The sequence below is a fragment of the Coturnix japonica genome, chromosome 2 (genome assembly GCF_054131305.1).
Source record: "Coturnix japonica strain WE chromosome 2, WE-NBRP24, whole genome shotgun sequence".
NCBI lineage: Eukaryota > Metazoa > Chordata > Aves > Galliformes > Phasianidae > Coturnix > Coturnix japonica.
This window is the reverse complement of record NC_140664.1, coordinates 28,593,619-28,608,367: the sequence shown is the minus strand read 5'-3', so window position 1 is coordinate 28,608,367 and position 14,749 is coordinate 28,593,619. Positions and strand designations below refer to the sequence as shown.

Here is a 14,749-nt window from a genome sequence, read left to right as displayed (position 1 = left end):
AGAATAATGCATGTTCTATTCTTGCACATATATATTAGCTTAACAAGCTGTTAAGATGTCTAGTATTTGAAACACACAGTGAGGAGATCTACAGTGTGAGCTTGAGAAATCAAATGAGTTAAGATGCTAATAACACAGCATAAGAAATCCAGCCTTTCATTTACTTCTCATTCCCCTTTCACTCTATCCACAGAATTGACCTATTTGCAAATGAAACAGAAGAAATCTATAAAACAAAATCTTGGCATAATCATAAATAGAATGGAAAGTTACTGTCTGTTATTGTCTGAAAGAGGTGATTTTCGAAAGTCTGTTATTTTTGACAGCATTACATCAGAATTCTGCTCTCTTTATTTCCATATATACATAGTGGATAACTTCAATAACATTCTTAATATCTGAAATAACAATCAATAACTGAAATTCAAGGCTCTGTTACTTCGATTTTTCCATCACTCCATATTGAATAACCACTACCACTGAACTAATGTAATGAGTTACGTAATGCAGAGCAGTATTTTTACTGATAAAATGTGTATCAAGAGTAACAAAGTCCATCTCTCTCACCTTCGTTCCAAAGAAACAGCATTTAAAACTACATAAGCGCTATCATAACTAAACACATGTTTCATGGCTGTATTTTAATACGTGTGCCCCTCACTCAGGGGCAGGTAGGAGCTGTTTTAATAACACAAGATCGACTGTTCTGGTCAGACATAAAGAGGAACCACAATCTCCCTCCTCACGGTTCTCTGTGAGAGCTCACACAGTCACTCTCAGCGACGGAAATGACGGCAGCCATAGCTGACTGGCCGAGGCGCCGGAAGGGGCGGGGGTAGAACGGTGGGACCGTTGGTGGGAGTGGGGGGGAGCAGTGGCGCCCAGATTGAAAATGTCGGAAGAGGGGAGGGAGCGGGAGGGTGGTTTGGTGCCGTTTGTGTCTTCAGCTTTGGTGGAGGATGTGGCTGCGGACTGGGTGCTGGAATTCAGCTGCGTCTGCCTGTGCCGGCATTTCATGGAGGAGTGCGGTGCCGAGTTCAAGCGGTGGAGGGACGTGGCGCAGGGTGAGGAGCCGGGTCTGGGTTATCTGTGTTAACAAAGCTGCTTTTCCCTTAGCTGTGAAGGAACTTAGAGCTGTGTAATGAAGGCTTTGTGAAACAAAAGCATAGAATGTTTTATGTAAAATCTCGTCCCTGAACTGAAGTGCCAACCTAGAAGCATGTGGTGGAGCAGGGAAAGCTCACAAGCTACTTGTCCCGTGGACTTGTTTTTCTATTGCATCGTTTAGCTGCAGCCTTCTTCCTGCTGAAAAAAGCTTCCAGACTCTGGCTCCATCTTTAGGATACAAGGATGGCACCCATCTCCAATAATGAGCTCATAATCCAGGCTTATTCGGACACCGAACTCCTTTGTTTGCTATGGGAGATGCATAAATGTGTAGCTATAAATAGTGGCTCTTTCTTGCTATTCTAAGCAGCGTCCTTTTTCTTATTTCCTATTTTAGCTACAGCTCTTGTATACCTGTCTTCACAAACAGGATTGCAAATGTGTTTTTTAAAACCCAAATGACGCTATAATTCTTGATGTTAGATTGGGTATTCATTCAGGCTTTTTAATTAGTTTCTAAGTGCGTACTTCTCCGAGTGATGATCATCCAGTAATGTGTAAGTAGGCTGAGCACTTCCTAGTAAAACAATAGCATTGTCTTCTGGTTGTAGCAATGAAAATCCTGTGTGTATGTGTGTGTGTGGGGGGGGGAGGTCCCATGCTGCATGATCTTGGCTCTTGCTGGGCTGACACTGAGAAATATGTGCAAGCTAGGGTGCTCAGTCTTCAACTGCATTGGACAAGTTGTTTTACCTGTTCTTTAGTTTTCAATTTGATTGTTTCTGTCTTATGCTGTGAAGACAAATTGATATGTATATTGGATAATATATGTCTATATATATATTGGACATTAAGATGTAATGTTCCCAGGAATCAGCATGATGGAAATGAAGTCATGACAATTCCCTATCTAAAGTACATAATAATCCTTGCAAGATGTCCCATCCCTGGAGGCATTCAAGGGCAGGCTGGATGTGGCTCTTGGCAGCCTGGTCTGGTGGTTGGCAACCCTGCACATACCAGGGGGGTTGAAACTGGATGATCATTGTGGTCCTTTTCAACCCAGGCCATTCTATAAATTATGTCCTAAAGGAAGAAGCATTAACAGACCTGGAATAGAGCAGCTGGTAGAGACAGAGTAATGAGATGCCAGAAGATGAAGGTCAGAGTATCCCCCTGCAACATATACAGTAGGGAAATTTCAACCTTTTCTAATATAAACATTAGGAAAGAAAACAACCTAAAGTATCAAGGTATCACCACGTGATACCTTGATTTACTGTGGAGGTTTAAGCTATGTTTCTGAGGTAGTGTGTTGTACATCTGTAGCCACACTGTGGCAGTGCTGGAGCAAGACTGACTTAACTTTTCTTTTCCAGCTGTTTCTAATGGCTTCTCCAATGTAACAACACATCAGAAAAAAATGGTGTACCTCTGTCAGCTTTTGATACGAATTGCAGAAGGAAAAAAGCTTGGTAAGTCCTCTAGTTTATTGGTCCTGTTTTCTTCCCCTCCCACTTTCTATTGAATTAGATTTGCCTGAGCCTTGCATAGAGGTGTGTATTAGGTTTTCACACAGCTTCTGCTGTATACATAAAATGACTGAATTGTCTGCTGTTGGGCTGTTTGTGTTTCACATATACTCAAGCTATATGCTGGACAGACATGTATTATTACTCTCAGCTTGCTGATTTCACTGTGTAGAGTGGTTATATGCTGTTCAAGTTGTGGGTTGTCTTGTCTCAATAGTATCAACGAAAGAAATATACTGGGGAAAAAATACCTAGCCCTTAGTGAGCAATATCTGCAGTTGTGAAGTGCAGAGAGCACTTTTCTACCCATGTAAATCTAGAGATTAAAGTAAGGCAAACAGTGCATGTATGAACTTAGATGAGAAGAGTGCCTGTCTTTGTTTTTACAGAAGGCTGCAAGACTTTCAGCCAGCAGGAGATCTTTTGTTTTATTGTTCACTACTATCTTTTGTTTGGCTGTGGTCACAACTTACTGGTTTGGCCAAGCCAATTCTTTGTCTGTGCTCAAGTATTTGGGGTACCTAAAGTTCTCTGCTGCAAGTTCTTTTTAGGAACTTTAAAAGCAATCTTGCAGGCATGAGGAGGGAAGAGCAAATGTGTATTCTAGCTTAGCAGTAACACAGAGGCTTGTTTTCATACAATTAAAACTTATATTATCAGGTAATAACACTTTTCTTGATTTGGTTCAACTTTAAGATCGGATATCATGTGTTATGAGTTATCTTAAATGTAATAATAGAAATTTATCTGATAATACTTTGACGTTGTTATCCTGTGTATCAATAGGGAATATGACTTCAATGTGTTTATACCTATTGCAGTGCAGTAGACCTGTGTGTAGAGGAAGACTGCATGAGTCTTGTAGTTAGTATAACAGATGTTGTTGCACAATGTATCTGAATAGCTGATGTATTTTATGGTAGCCTTCCTCATTCTTTCTTTGACTAAAATAAGGCTCAGTACAGATTAGTAAGGGTAGCTTGGTTTAGATGCCAGTTCTTGAAGAGTTACATGCTTTGGTGTCATCTTAATATAAACTCAGTGTGAAGTGTTGTATTGATTGAAACAATAATTAGGAAAACACTGAAGTGTGGCTTCTTTCTTTTGTATGTATATATCATAGAATTACCCAGGTTGGAAAAGACCTTGAAGATCATCAAGTCCAACCACAGCCTAACCAGTACCCTAACTCTAAAAGCCCTCTGCTAAATCATATCCATGAGCACCACAATATATACACATCATACTACTTAAAATTTAACAGTTTGTTGTAGCTGTTTTCAAATACTGCTTTTTCAGTCTTGCTTATGTAGCTGTTAACAAATATTTTTGCCTTTTTAGGCATGCTTAAATTATTTCCATTCTGTTTAAAAAATACTTAACTGTAAGGAATAAGAGAAATTTTCCCATGGTGCCTTTTAAAGTAGAAGTGTACATGAGGCTATAGTTCAGTGAATACTTTGAGCTAAGCTGGCACTGCTGTGGAGAGAAGCTGACGTGCTCTTGCTAGCATCTGGGGTGCCTGTTACATTGGTGCACTCACTCGTGCAGGTGCCTAGTGATCAGACTGGGAAACTATAGAGTGCAGAAGGAGTGGTTGTGTTGCTAGGCTAGATTTGTCAGGTCACTTTGATGCTGTGTTCTGGCCATTTGCGCAAATGTTATTATTGGTGCAATGACATAAGAGGATGCTTCTACCCTTCCAGTGATGGTCTTGTTAACACTGTTTGAATTTCCCTTGGTTTAACCTGTTCAAAAATGGTGTGAGAATTCCTTCTGATCTTTAGAAACACCTGGTGAGAGCAACTAGACATAATTTGAGGAGAAATTAATATACATTTTTTTGTATATGTGACTTCATTGTGAATAAATAGCAAATACACTTTTTTCTATTTCTTTTCCCTCTAAGAATGCCATTTTGAAAACGATACAAGAATTTCGCCTTTGGAGTCTGCACTGTCTTTTTGGACTTTACTTGAAAGGGAAGAAAGTAAATTAAATACACTTCATGAAGAAATTCGTCGTTTGATTCAAATTCAGGTCTGTGTGACTTAATCAAAAGTCTTCATGATGTGCTGTGGGATGGCGACTCCACCACCTCCCTGGTCAGCCATTCCAGTGCCTGACCGCTCTAGAGAGAAAAAGTTCCTTCTAATGTCCAGTCTAAACCTCATCTGATACAACATCTCAATAAGTGTTGAGGGTTTTTTTTATATAGAGATGTCTACAAAATATCTGTGCTTAAACAAGGGACAGTTACCAATTGTTTTGGGATTTGGTGGGGTTTTTGTTCTTGAATAATAATCTAAAATAATACATGTGTTATTACAAGTGGTCATCATTGAATTACTGAATTGAACGTGTCCTCTTTTAAGTAGCACTTAATAAAAATGTCAAATGATCAGATTACTGAAAATGCAATTGTTGCATCTTAGTTGCACTTAGGGGACGTTGTCAGCTAATGGCCTGTGAAGGTCCTTCAGTGGAGGATCTAACTACTTAGTAGATAAGGAAGATTTTGCATCAGTCAAAAACCTTTTAAATCTCTGTATTTAATCCTTTACATGACACTTATGTGACACTTAATTCAGAATTAGCTCTCATTAGGTAGTTGTTGGTCATCTTGAGATACTTCAAAATCTGGGGCTATTTATTTACAAAACTGTAGAAGTGTGACTTCTATTTTCCTTTGAATCAAATGATCAAATGCTTCAGCATACCTTGAAAATGTAACTTTTCATTGTAGGTTGTAGCAGTCTACATGGAAAAAGGATATTATAAGGAGGCTGCTGAAGTTATTGAGAGGCTATTCACAGACTCAGAATCGCATAAGGTAATAACTTCCTTCATTTACACTTGTTTTGTTTGCTTGTGTTAGAGGAAAAGAGAGAGGAACGGTTTCTCAGAGGTAGCAAATACTATCTGTGTAGCTTCATTCTTTGTGCAATCACTTCCACAGATGTGGCAGCTGTCATTACAAAAGGATATTTGGACATAGGGTAATAGAGTAATAGAAATAAGAAAAGTGAATTGTGAGAGAGAAGCAGCTCCTTCTGGATGCAGATATTCTCTTCTGTGGGCAGCAGTGATCCAAACTACATCTCCTTTCCCACTCTACCGGAAATATGAGTGATTCTGGGAAAGTGATACTGCAGGTTTTTTCAAGTTAAAGACTGCATAAACGTGCTGGTAGAGAAATTAAGAGTCCACTGCTCTAATTGGGCTGCTGACCTTTTCTGAGTCGTTGCAGAGTGCTTTAGCTATCTTTTCCATTGATTAATTCTCATTCTAGAGGCTGAAACAACAGAAGAAAGAAAAGGTTATTAACATCTATAACATAGAGGGGATGTTGTTTTGCCTCTATCTGGAACTGCTAACATTTGGGTATGAGTACTGCTTGCTTTGATGTTCACTGCTTCATGAAGATGCTAATCTTATGTGCATATCAGTTCAAAATAATAAGTAATGCACACACCTGAATTTGCTGAAAACAGTAAGTGTACTAAAAATGATGATTTCAGCAATCTATAGACTGCTGCAGTAATGGAAAAGGCTTCTCAGAGGTTGAAAAATAGGGAGGGGAGAAGGAAAGGTAGGTTGTATATAGGCTTAAGAGACTTAACTTTTGAGTGTGTGTGATGCTTCAGGTCCTTCTTTATTTGTTTTTTATTAGTCAGCTGAAAGAACTTTTGATAATCTCTGTCTCGCTCCAATTTAGGAGTGAGGCAAAGGTTCTTTTGATAATGTTATGCCCGGTGTGAGATTAAGAAGAAGAACATTCAAATGTTGATTCGACCAGTTTATTGGAAATAATAGACAATTGAGGGGATGGGAAGGGAGAGCGACGAATGCCAAAATTAGGGTGATGGGGAAGGGAAAGTAGGCGATAGAAAAAGGTAGAAAAGAGCAAGAATTACGTTAAAGCGGGGAATAGTCACCTCCTGGATGCAGCAGCGACCCGTAGCACGTTGTTAACGTTGGTCCGGGGCAAAATAAGCATAGGGGAGAGCAGCAGCGAAGTAGTAGGCCACAGATCGATGAAACGCAGAGAAGATGGTCAGAGTAGCGAGGTCTCAGGAAGTGGAGTCTCGGGCAGCGAGGTCCCTCGGAGCAGAATCTCGAGCAGCAATCCCAGAAGAGATAATAGGCAGCAGTAGGACAACGGTGGAGGAATCTGAGGTCAGATACCTAGATGCCCACAAAACCGTGGTTTGTCCGTGCCCTTTTTATCCTTCTTTCCAGCCTTCGAGAGATTTCGGTACCGCTCGGGTCAGAGTCTTGTGATTTCCTCAGAGATGTCAATCTTCCTTGAGATGGGCCAACACAAAAAGACCACTTAAGGGCCATTGATCTGCATCTTATCTCCCTTTTGTAGCTCCCGGACTTGTCCATCTCCTAAACAAAGGGATTTCTCGAACCTTGGTTCCTGTGTATTTCAGACAAAGGGAGTCCTGGAACCTTGGCCAGGACTTGCCTGAACTTGTCCATTTCAGCAAACTTTGAGACAGTACTGTAAAAAGCATGGCTTCTTACAATATCCTGCTTTCCACCCCTCATCTCCCCCCCCCCCCGACCTTGTAATAGGTGTGTGTCGTAAACTGCTGAAACAGGAGAAACTCTGGCATTTTGTGGAGGCAGAAAGTGATGCTTTTTATTATGCTACAATGAGGAAAACAGTGTAGAGAGGAAAAAGTGAAAGAAGGCCAACACCGCACACAGAAAGAAGAAAGATAGAACTGCTGCCACTATCTTTCTTTGGTATATCAGCACACATGCTCTTTATAAATAGTAGTATGTGTATAACTTACTCTTCAGAAACCTTTCATTCAGAAGACTCGGCTGTTTTGAAAATGTAGGCTGTAGTAATAGTATTCAAGCTCATAAATAGCCTGTACAAATACATCAATTATTGACTGTGGCCTGTATAGGATGCACGGTGGTTTGTGGATGACTGTGAGGTTGTGATCAGTCACAGGTGTTTTTGTCTTTAATGCTACTATATTAAATAGCCCTCTTCCTGATTACTGTAGACTCCTTTCAGTAGCAGTTTCCGTAAGGAGCAAATAAGAAAAGGAAACCCAATGATGAGTGGGCCTTTCTGGGCTAACTTTCTGCTCCATTGACCGTACTGCTTTCAGTGTTATTCGTAAAGGAATTAATGTGCACCTCTGGAAAGTTGTACTTCTTATTAAGTTTATAATCAGAGTAAACTCCAGGTGTTCAGTCTATTCCACTGTAGAACCCTTTCAAACTCTAGCATGAATTTGTCCAGGCATATTCAGAGAACTACAAAATCATCTGGTTTAGCTTTGTCTATGTCCTATTTAGTGTCAGTGCTGAGATAAGTGAAAAGTGTGTCTTGCGGTTGTCATATATAGCTGTGCTTTTTTTAGCCTTTAAGGATGAAGCTGGCAGCCATAGTCAAAAGGAAGGATTCGTATGTTCCCCTTCTCCAGAGCTTCAGTTACAATCTTTTGTTAAGTAAAGTCAAGTCTTACGTTGAACTTTTCCTGAAAGAAAATGGAACTAACTTCTTACTACAGGTATGTGAAAGCTATTTCCAAAGTTTTTTTTTTCAGAAGAGGGACATGATAAGATGAAATAGATGCATGCTTTCAAGGAAGCTGTTTAGACTGTGTTCAGTTATTGCCTTAGAAGAAAGGGAAGCCTTATCTTCCTATGAAAAATCTTATTAATTAAAAAAAAATCAAGGTTGAATGCTTAAGAGACTGTAGGAATAAAGCTCTTCTAAAATACTTTGAACTTGTCATCCATACCTGTCTTGATTAGAAAAGTAATTTTGAGGGTAAAAAGACTGGGGCTGTCAGTAGGGTGTGTCTAAGAGGACCAGTTCTGATCCTAGGCAAATAATGTAACTGTTTTGCCGTATTTAGGTCCTAAGAATCATAGTAAAACAAAAAGACCAAAACCTCTTAATTTGTTTAAAAGTTTAGGAATGTGAGTGGATTTAGAGATAAAAGACTATTACTGCTTTTTCCTGTACGATTTTCTTTATTTACAAACGGTCTTGCTCAGAAATGATTTAAAGCCGGTGAGAACAGCATTCCTCCAGCAGTTCATCTTCAGGAGGATTGTGAAGAATTTCTCATATGTTTACTTGCTGTAAAAGAGTATTGAGTTGCTCAATCACAAAAACACAAACATCTAAAGGAAATAAGTGGTAAATGTTAAAATAAACAAACTGGAAGTCCTTTGGGGTTTTCATTTTATTATCAGAAAGGGACTAGGAATTCTCTCAAACATATTCAGAGTAACAGAGGCAGTACTTTCAAAGTTTTGCTATACTGTCAGTTCAAGTTTATTTTCAAAGCTCTGTCTTTGAGCCTAAGAAAAGAGAGAGAGAGAGAGAGAGAGAGAGGTTTGGAGATGATAGAGAAGGTTCCAGACCTTCACAGTAACATACTTAGACCCTCTCTCTGTATACTCATCCTTCTTAGTTTCTGTATCATTGTTGTAGTCTTCTGAAGACTTTTTACTCTTCCCTGAATTACCTGGGATATGAAGGAGACTAGCGTGAAGATTACACTTGGCTGTACAATACATGTAATTGTTTTCCAGTATTATATAACAGGGAGATACCCTAGCCTTAACTATTCATGTCTGTCTGTCTTCTGATGCCACATGAGGAAATTCAGAAAGGTCTATGTTATTAGGCTGTTTTGTAGGCTGCTGTTTCCAGCTTACTGTCAGGCTTGGAATCTGCAAATTTGCAGCTACTACTATTAGTTATTTTTATCTTAATTTCAAGAAACTTACAGGCAAACTGCTCTAGGAAGAGTCTGCAGATATGGCAGTGCTGAAGGAAGACCAGCCAGATGGGGTCACTCAGCAGATAGTTTCGATTTTTACTGCGTTATAACTTCTGCTATTCTTCCAAAAGAATTAGTTTTAGGGACAAATATAATCTGAGAGCTACTGTTTCCTTTTAAAGTATGTTGATTTATTTTCATGTAGTCTTCTCTGCTAACTGTCAACTGACTTGTTTTGGCTAATAATATTTAAGTGTTATAAAGCAGATGTTTTGGATTGTATAGATGGTATGAGATAAAATGAAGTTTGCTTTGCTTGGTAATGATGGTGCACAGCTAGGATTTTTAGGTCATCTGACCTGTAAATATGCCTTAAGATATTAGAGAATAGAGTCAGCACCAAAGTGACCTGAATGACATCATACGGAGTAAGCTGTTGGTTTTGTTTAGGTGTTATTTATTATAGCAAGTAGATGAGGGGAACCTGGGGATAAGCACAAATCTTACAAAGCTTCAAAGTCTGTAGCTTTGGAAGTGAGGAGAAATCATCTTAGGTTATGGCTAAAAGATTTTAGGTAGTATGTTAAATTTCTTTTTGTGAATGCAGGAAAATTATGTTATAAGCTAAAAGTCCAAGATGCGTCTTTTGAAAGTGTGGGAATCAAATGTTGTTTCTGCATTTAGAACAAAATATGAATATATAAGTGAAGAAATTTGTAGTTATTAGGTAAAAATCATAGTTATAAAGACCGCAGCTCCTGTCTGTCCAGCTATCTGCAATAAAACTACTTTTTGGTGCTGGACAAATAGGACCTGAGTGATAAAAGATCCAAAGAGGATAAGTTAAAGTAACAATATAACCGTATAAACTAGCAATAATATATGATTTAACGTTTTTGTTGTATACACTGTAAAACCTACAAGTCATGCCATACCTAAGGATGTGCCTGGAGAGATATGGGAAGGACTGGAATCACCACCCCAGGCTTTTTGTTTAACGACAGTCTCTGGGACAGAATGAAAGAAGCTTTGAAGGAAATCAACATATCAATGCGATAAGAGTACCGAGACATCTTGGAAACAAAACCAGCGGGATGGCGACTGACTATCACAAGATAACGCGGGAATCAACAAATGTCGGAATGTAATGCAAATCTCGAGTAAAATTGTAACCTGGAATACCCAATCAAAGGGGAAACAGGAGGGGAAAACATATGGGAGAAAAGGTATAAAAACTGTAACATCATGTCCATAGGCGCGCTTCTGCCATCAGGGCGCCCGCCATTGCAATCGCGAATAAAAACTGCTTTTTATCAGAGATACCGTCCTGACCAAAAATTATTGAGGATATTTCCAACAATTTGGGGGCTCGTCCGGGATTCATTATCGCTTCTTGGGGTGTCCCCCACTGCACTGGACAGGATAAGTGCACTCCGCTGATTTTAGCGGTCCTGTCTGGGTGGTGAGGTGACTTCTCAGGACAGCCGATGGGAAACCGAGATTGTTACATAAAGGACGGACTCTGTGAAAGCCAAGGGGCTAGGCTGGCACAGGTATTAACCCTTGCAGACCCGGAAAAATTCGTGCACGGATCAAGGTAAGGGAATTTAATTCTTATCTTGGGTTGAGACTCTTGAGTGTGTGTGGCTGAGACGCACTTCTAGTGCGAAGTGAGTGCGGAGTCCCAATCCGCGGTTCCGTTGTCCCGCGAGGGGCACGGCCGGAGACGGACGAAGCGGCTGCGGTGCTGAAAGCGAGAGTCTCGGGAGGGAGCTGTTGGTGTACGGTACCCTGCGCACTTGACGAAGTGCCAGCAGTACACCCCTATTTAATCCCAGAGACGGAGCGGGTGCTCCCGAGGGATTGGGCCCAAAAATCCGAGAATCGGAGTGTGAGCTGGGTAGTTCACAGTAGCACTCCGGAGGGATGGGTAATAGGAGCTCCGTATAACAGGGTAAAAGGGTCCCTAACACTGTGCCCAAAGATAGCCCCTTGGGAAAGATACTACAGAATTGAAAAAAAAAGATCCCAAAACCATGGACAAGGATAGGGAAAAGATGTTTAAAATATTGTGCACAGATGTGGCCTAGAGAGCCACTACAGGGAAAATCAATATTTTGGCCAAAATATGGATCTGATAAAGGTTGGGTCTATCAGATCTTGAATTTATGTGTAAAGAACAAAAACCCCTTTTCAAAGAAAGAATCAGAATATGCTGCCTGCGGGATGAGTGAGGAGTCCCGACCCGCGGTTCCGTCCTCCCGCGAGGGAAACGGCCGGGACGGACGATGCGAAAGGCCTCTATGTTCTATATGTTACGATGTTTTTGTATTTGTTACGATGTTTTTGTCTTATTAATTGTTGTTAGTATTGTGGCAATTGTAACGCACATATTAGTGAAGTGCATATGGAGTCGGGTGGGGGAAAAAGCCCACAAAAGGCAAACCACAATTAGTATCGAGAACCTGTTGCTTTTGTTGTAGAAAATACCGCGGTTTAAATGTGATAATGATCCAGATTAGAGAAACAATAGGGTTGTGTTACCTCCGCTTTAACATGTTAACTTTACGAAATTTGTTTTTGAACCATTGTTCCCCCTCCTCGTGTGTGTACGAACATAAGGGAAAGAGATACCTTAGAAAATCTCTTAGGATGTATATTGGCATATTGGAGGGATATTGCGGGGGAACCGGGAGGGACTCTAAGCAAGAACACCCTCATCAAATAATGTAATAATTGGTGGTTAGTGTCTAAGTTGGGGGACGGGTTAAAATGATTCCAAGACCAGGAAAAAGGATAGGGATAAAGATGAAATTGGGAATCAAGAAAAAAAACATGAAATAAGGCCATAAAGATAAGGGTGGAACAGCCCAAGGAATTGAATGATATGGATTGCTAAGGGAAAGTTATATGGTATTAAGGGTGTTTGTGGAAACTGAAAAATTGTACTGTTTGATATGTGGGGTTTGAAGGGAATGGGACAAACTGCTTTGATGGTGTAAGAAAGTGTAATTGCTATTGGTATACAAAAGTATAATTGAGGGTGTGTCAAAGTGTAACTGAAGGTACAAATAGCGAAATCGTGTACAAAGGAAAAAGGGTTAAAGAGAAAGTGAGTTTATCTGTGCTGGTATGAGAGCAACCCCCTGTATTGTTTCCCCCCCCCTTTGCAAGAACTCTTGGAGTGAGAGAGAGCCGGGTACAGAAACTGTTGCTGTAAGCAGCAAAAGGGGGAGGTGGGGAGGAGGGGGCAATGGAAGTGAGAATAGCCTTCATGTGCAGAGATGTAGGAAACCTGAAGTCCCAGTGTTAGCACTGGACACCTCTGGAGAGAAGGAGGTGAAACTGAAATAGGATGTTAGTAGTTTATGTAATGATGAGAGTTTGGAAAGTGAGAAAGTTTGGGACAGACACAGGCTGGAGGAGGGACTGGCAAGGTATAATCCAAACAAGGATTATATGAACTTGTGAGGACCATTAGTTTCCAGTTTGTACTCTAGTCATTAAAAAGGTAGACTTTAGAGTACTTTGCTAAGATTGAGACTGCAAATATAATGTATTTCACACTGCCTGTATGTTCTATTACTATGCAAACACTCATTGTATTTCTCTGTGTACATACAGATGTTACTTGTGGCTATTACCAAAACTTGATTTACTGGCTGGTGAATGGATCTTAACTTGTCTCATTACAATTGTTTTTAAACTAATTATTGATAATGCCTCTTGAAGGGTCTGCAAAATATGCACTGTTAGAAATAATGCAGGCTATTCTTACGTTATTTAGGTTCTGGCTGGCTATAATTGTGAAACATCAATTCCATTTATCACAGGCAGCTACAAAGCAAGCGGAATCTAAAGGAGGGGAAGAAAGAGTGTTGCAAAACAAAGCCTTTAACATCGAAGAAAAGAAAGAAAATAATTTGGAAGCAAAACAAAGGTTTGCATTTAGCAATATACTGCTGAGGGTTATGCTTGGATGGTAATTTGAAATTTGTTGAACTACAAGTAGGTAGAAGGAAGGACATGAAATTCCGAACAGCTTTCCAACAGAAAATGAACTACAAATGCATTCTCTATTTTTAAGTATTGGCTTTTCTGTGGTTGTTACTCTTGGCATTTATATCAAATAGTTTGATATTAAGTACTTGTTCAAAATGCACGTTTCTCAATTTAAACAGCTGTCAGTCTTGTATGACAACAAAAACATTCAAATACTTCAGATTTTTCTCTTTTCAAAGAAGCTCAATCAAGAATAGTTCTTAATTTCAGGCTATAGGTTGTCTGAAAAAGAAGGTTATGGGGTGGGGGGAGGAATTTCTGTTACTTTCAGCTAGATGTAGGATTCACATGCTTAACGATACTGGTATTAAGGTAAATATGTTGCTTTGTTGATAAAGCATAGAGCATGATATTTAAAATTAAGAAATTACGTCTTGTGAATAAGTTCCATGCTTTTCAAGGCCTTCAGTATTGGCTAATGGTAGTTTTGGGAATAAAGGAATTGACACAATTAGTGTTGGTCTACTTCTGTTCATGTACAGAAGTGTTTGGTTTTTATTTCATTTAAATGTTGATGATTCACATGAATGATAAGTCACTGTCTAGGAAATTATTTTTATTTAAGACTTACAGAAGAGCTGCAGAGTACAAGAGATTGGTTAACTGGAGACACAACATCCATAATAAGGTAAAAAAAAAAAAAAATAATAGGTTTTTAGGAATTGCTTCTAGTCTTACATGTTTAATGTTTTTTCTTGTATTTTTATTGTAGTTCTGTGTTCTTTGCAGGCCTCGTTCAAAAAAGGGATGCAGAGCAAGCAATATTCAGAGTGAGTGTTAGCTTAATTTTTACTCTTTGCAAATAAAGTCGCGTCAGACACTTTTCCAGATCATTTGCTGGTTCAATAACTGCTGTCCAATGTGATTGGGTTCATGTAAGAATGATAAGGGTGAAAACTCCTAATTGCTGTATGCGGTTTCTACACAAATGCACACTTGGTGGTTGCCTCATTTAGAAAATGAAAATGATTTCAAGTTCCCTGGCAACCAATTTTGCAAAATCACTCACTTCTTTTTTTTCTGGTATGCTTTGTTTCTTGTTTGTTCTACTAGGATTTTGGTGTACTGTAGAGAACAAAGCTGCCAGAGTAGTAACAATACTTGTCTCTTTGGCTTCTGACCTAGATAAGCGAAGGAAGGAGTTGAAGAGGCTGGCTGACTGACTTAAAAAACAAATTGTAGTGTAAAATGTAGTTAGGATGCTTGTGGATCATCTTGGTTCTATTTTTCAAAAGCTTTAAATCATGGATTATTTAAGACTTGTAAGTTTTGAAAATC

At 39.5% G+C, this 14,749-nt stretch overlaps 1 protein-coding gene across 8 annotated transcripts in view; it reads left to right on the top strand.

Annotated features, from left to right (window-relative positions):
* Positions 1-837: 837 nt before the first annotated feature.
* The window catches only part of TERF1 (telomeric repeat binding factor 1), a 22,061-nt gene continuing 8,149 nt past the window's right edge, over positions 838-14,749 (top strand). Inside the window, exons 1-8 of one of the 8 annotated variants that reach the window (XR_004306252.2) lie at positions 838-1,064; positions 2,487-2,582; positions 4,549-4,679; positions 5,386-5,472; positions 8,033-8,182; positions 13,243-13,349; positions 14,037-14,099; positions 14,184-14,241. Coding sequence is in view for 4 of the 8 variants with exons in the window: in XM_015855773.3 (XP_015711259.1) it covers positions 893-1,064; positions 2,487-2,582; positions 4,549-4,679; positions 5,386-5,472; positions 8,033-8,182; positions 13,243-13,349; positions 14,037-14,099; positions 14,201-14,241 (847 nt within the window). In the remaining 4 variants the exon portion in view is untranslated. Of the gene's footprint in view, positions 1,065-2,486; positions 2,583-4,548; positions 4,680-5,385; positions 5,473-8,032; positions 8,183-9,408; positions 10,728-13,196; positions 13,350-14,036; positions 14,100-14,183; positions 14,242-14,749 lie in introns of those variants that run through there. The other 7 variants (XR_014943334.1, XR_014943335.1, XM_015855773.3 and 4 more) reach the window with 7 other exon arrangements.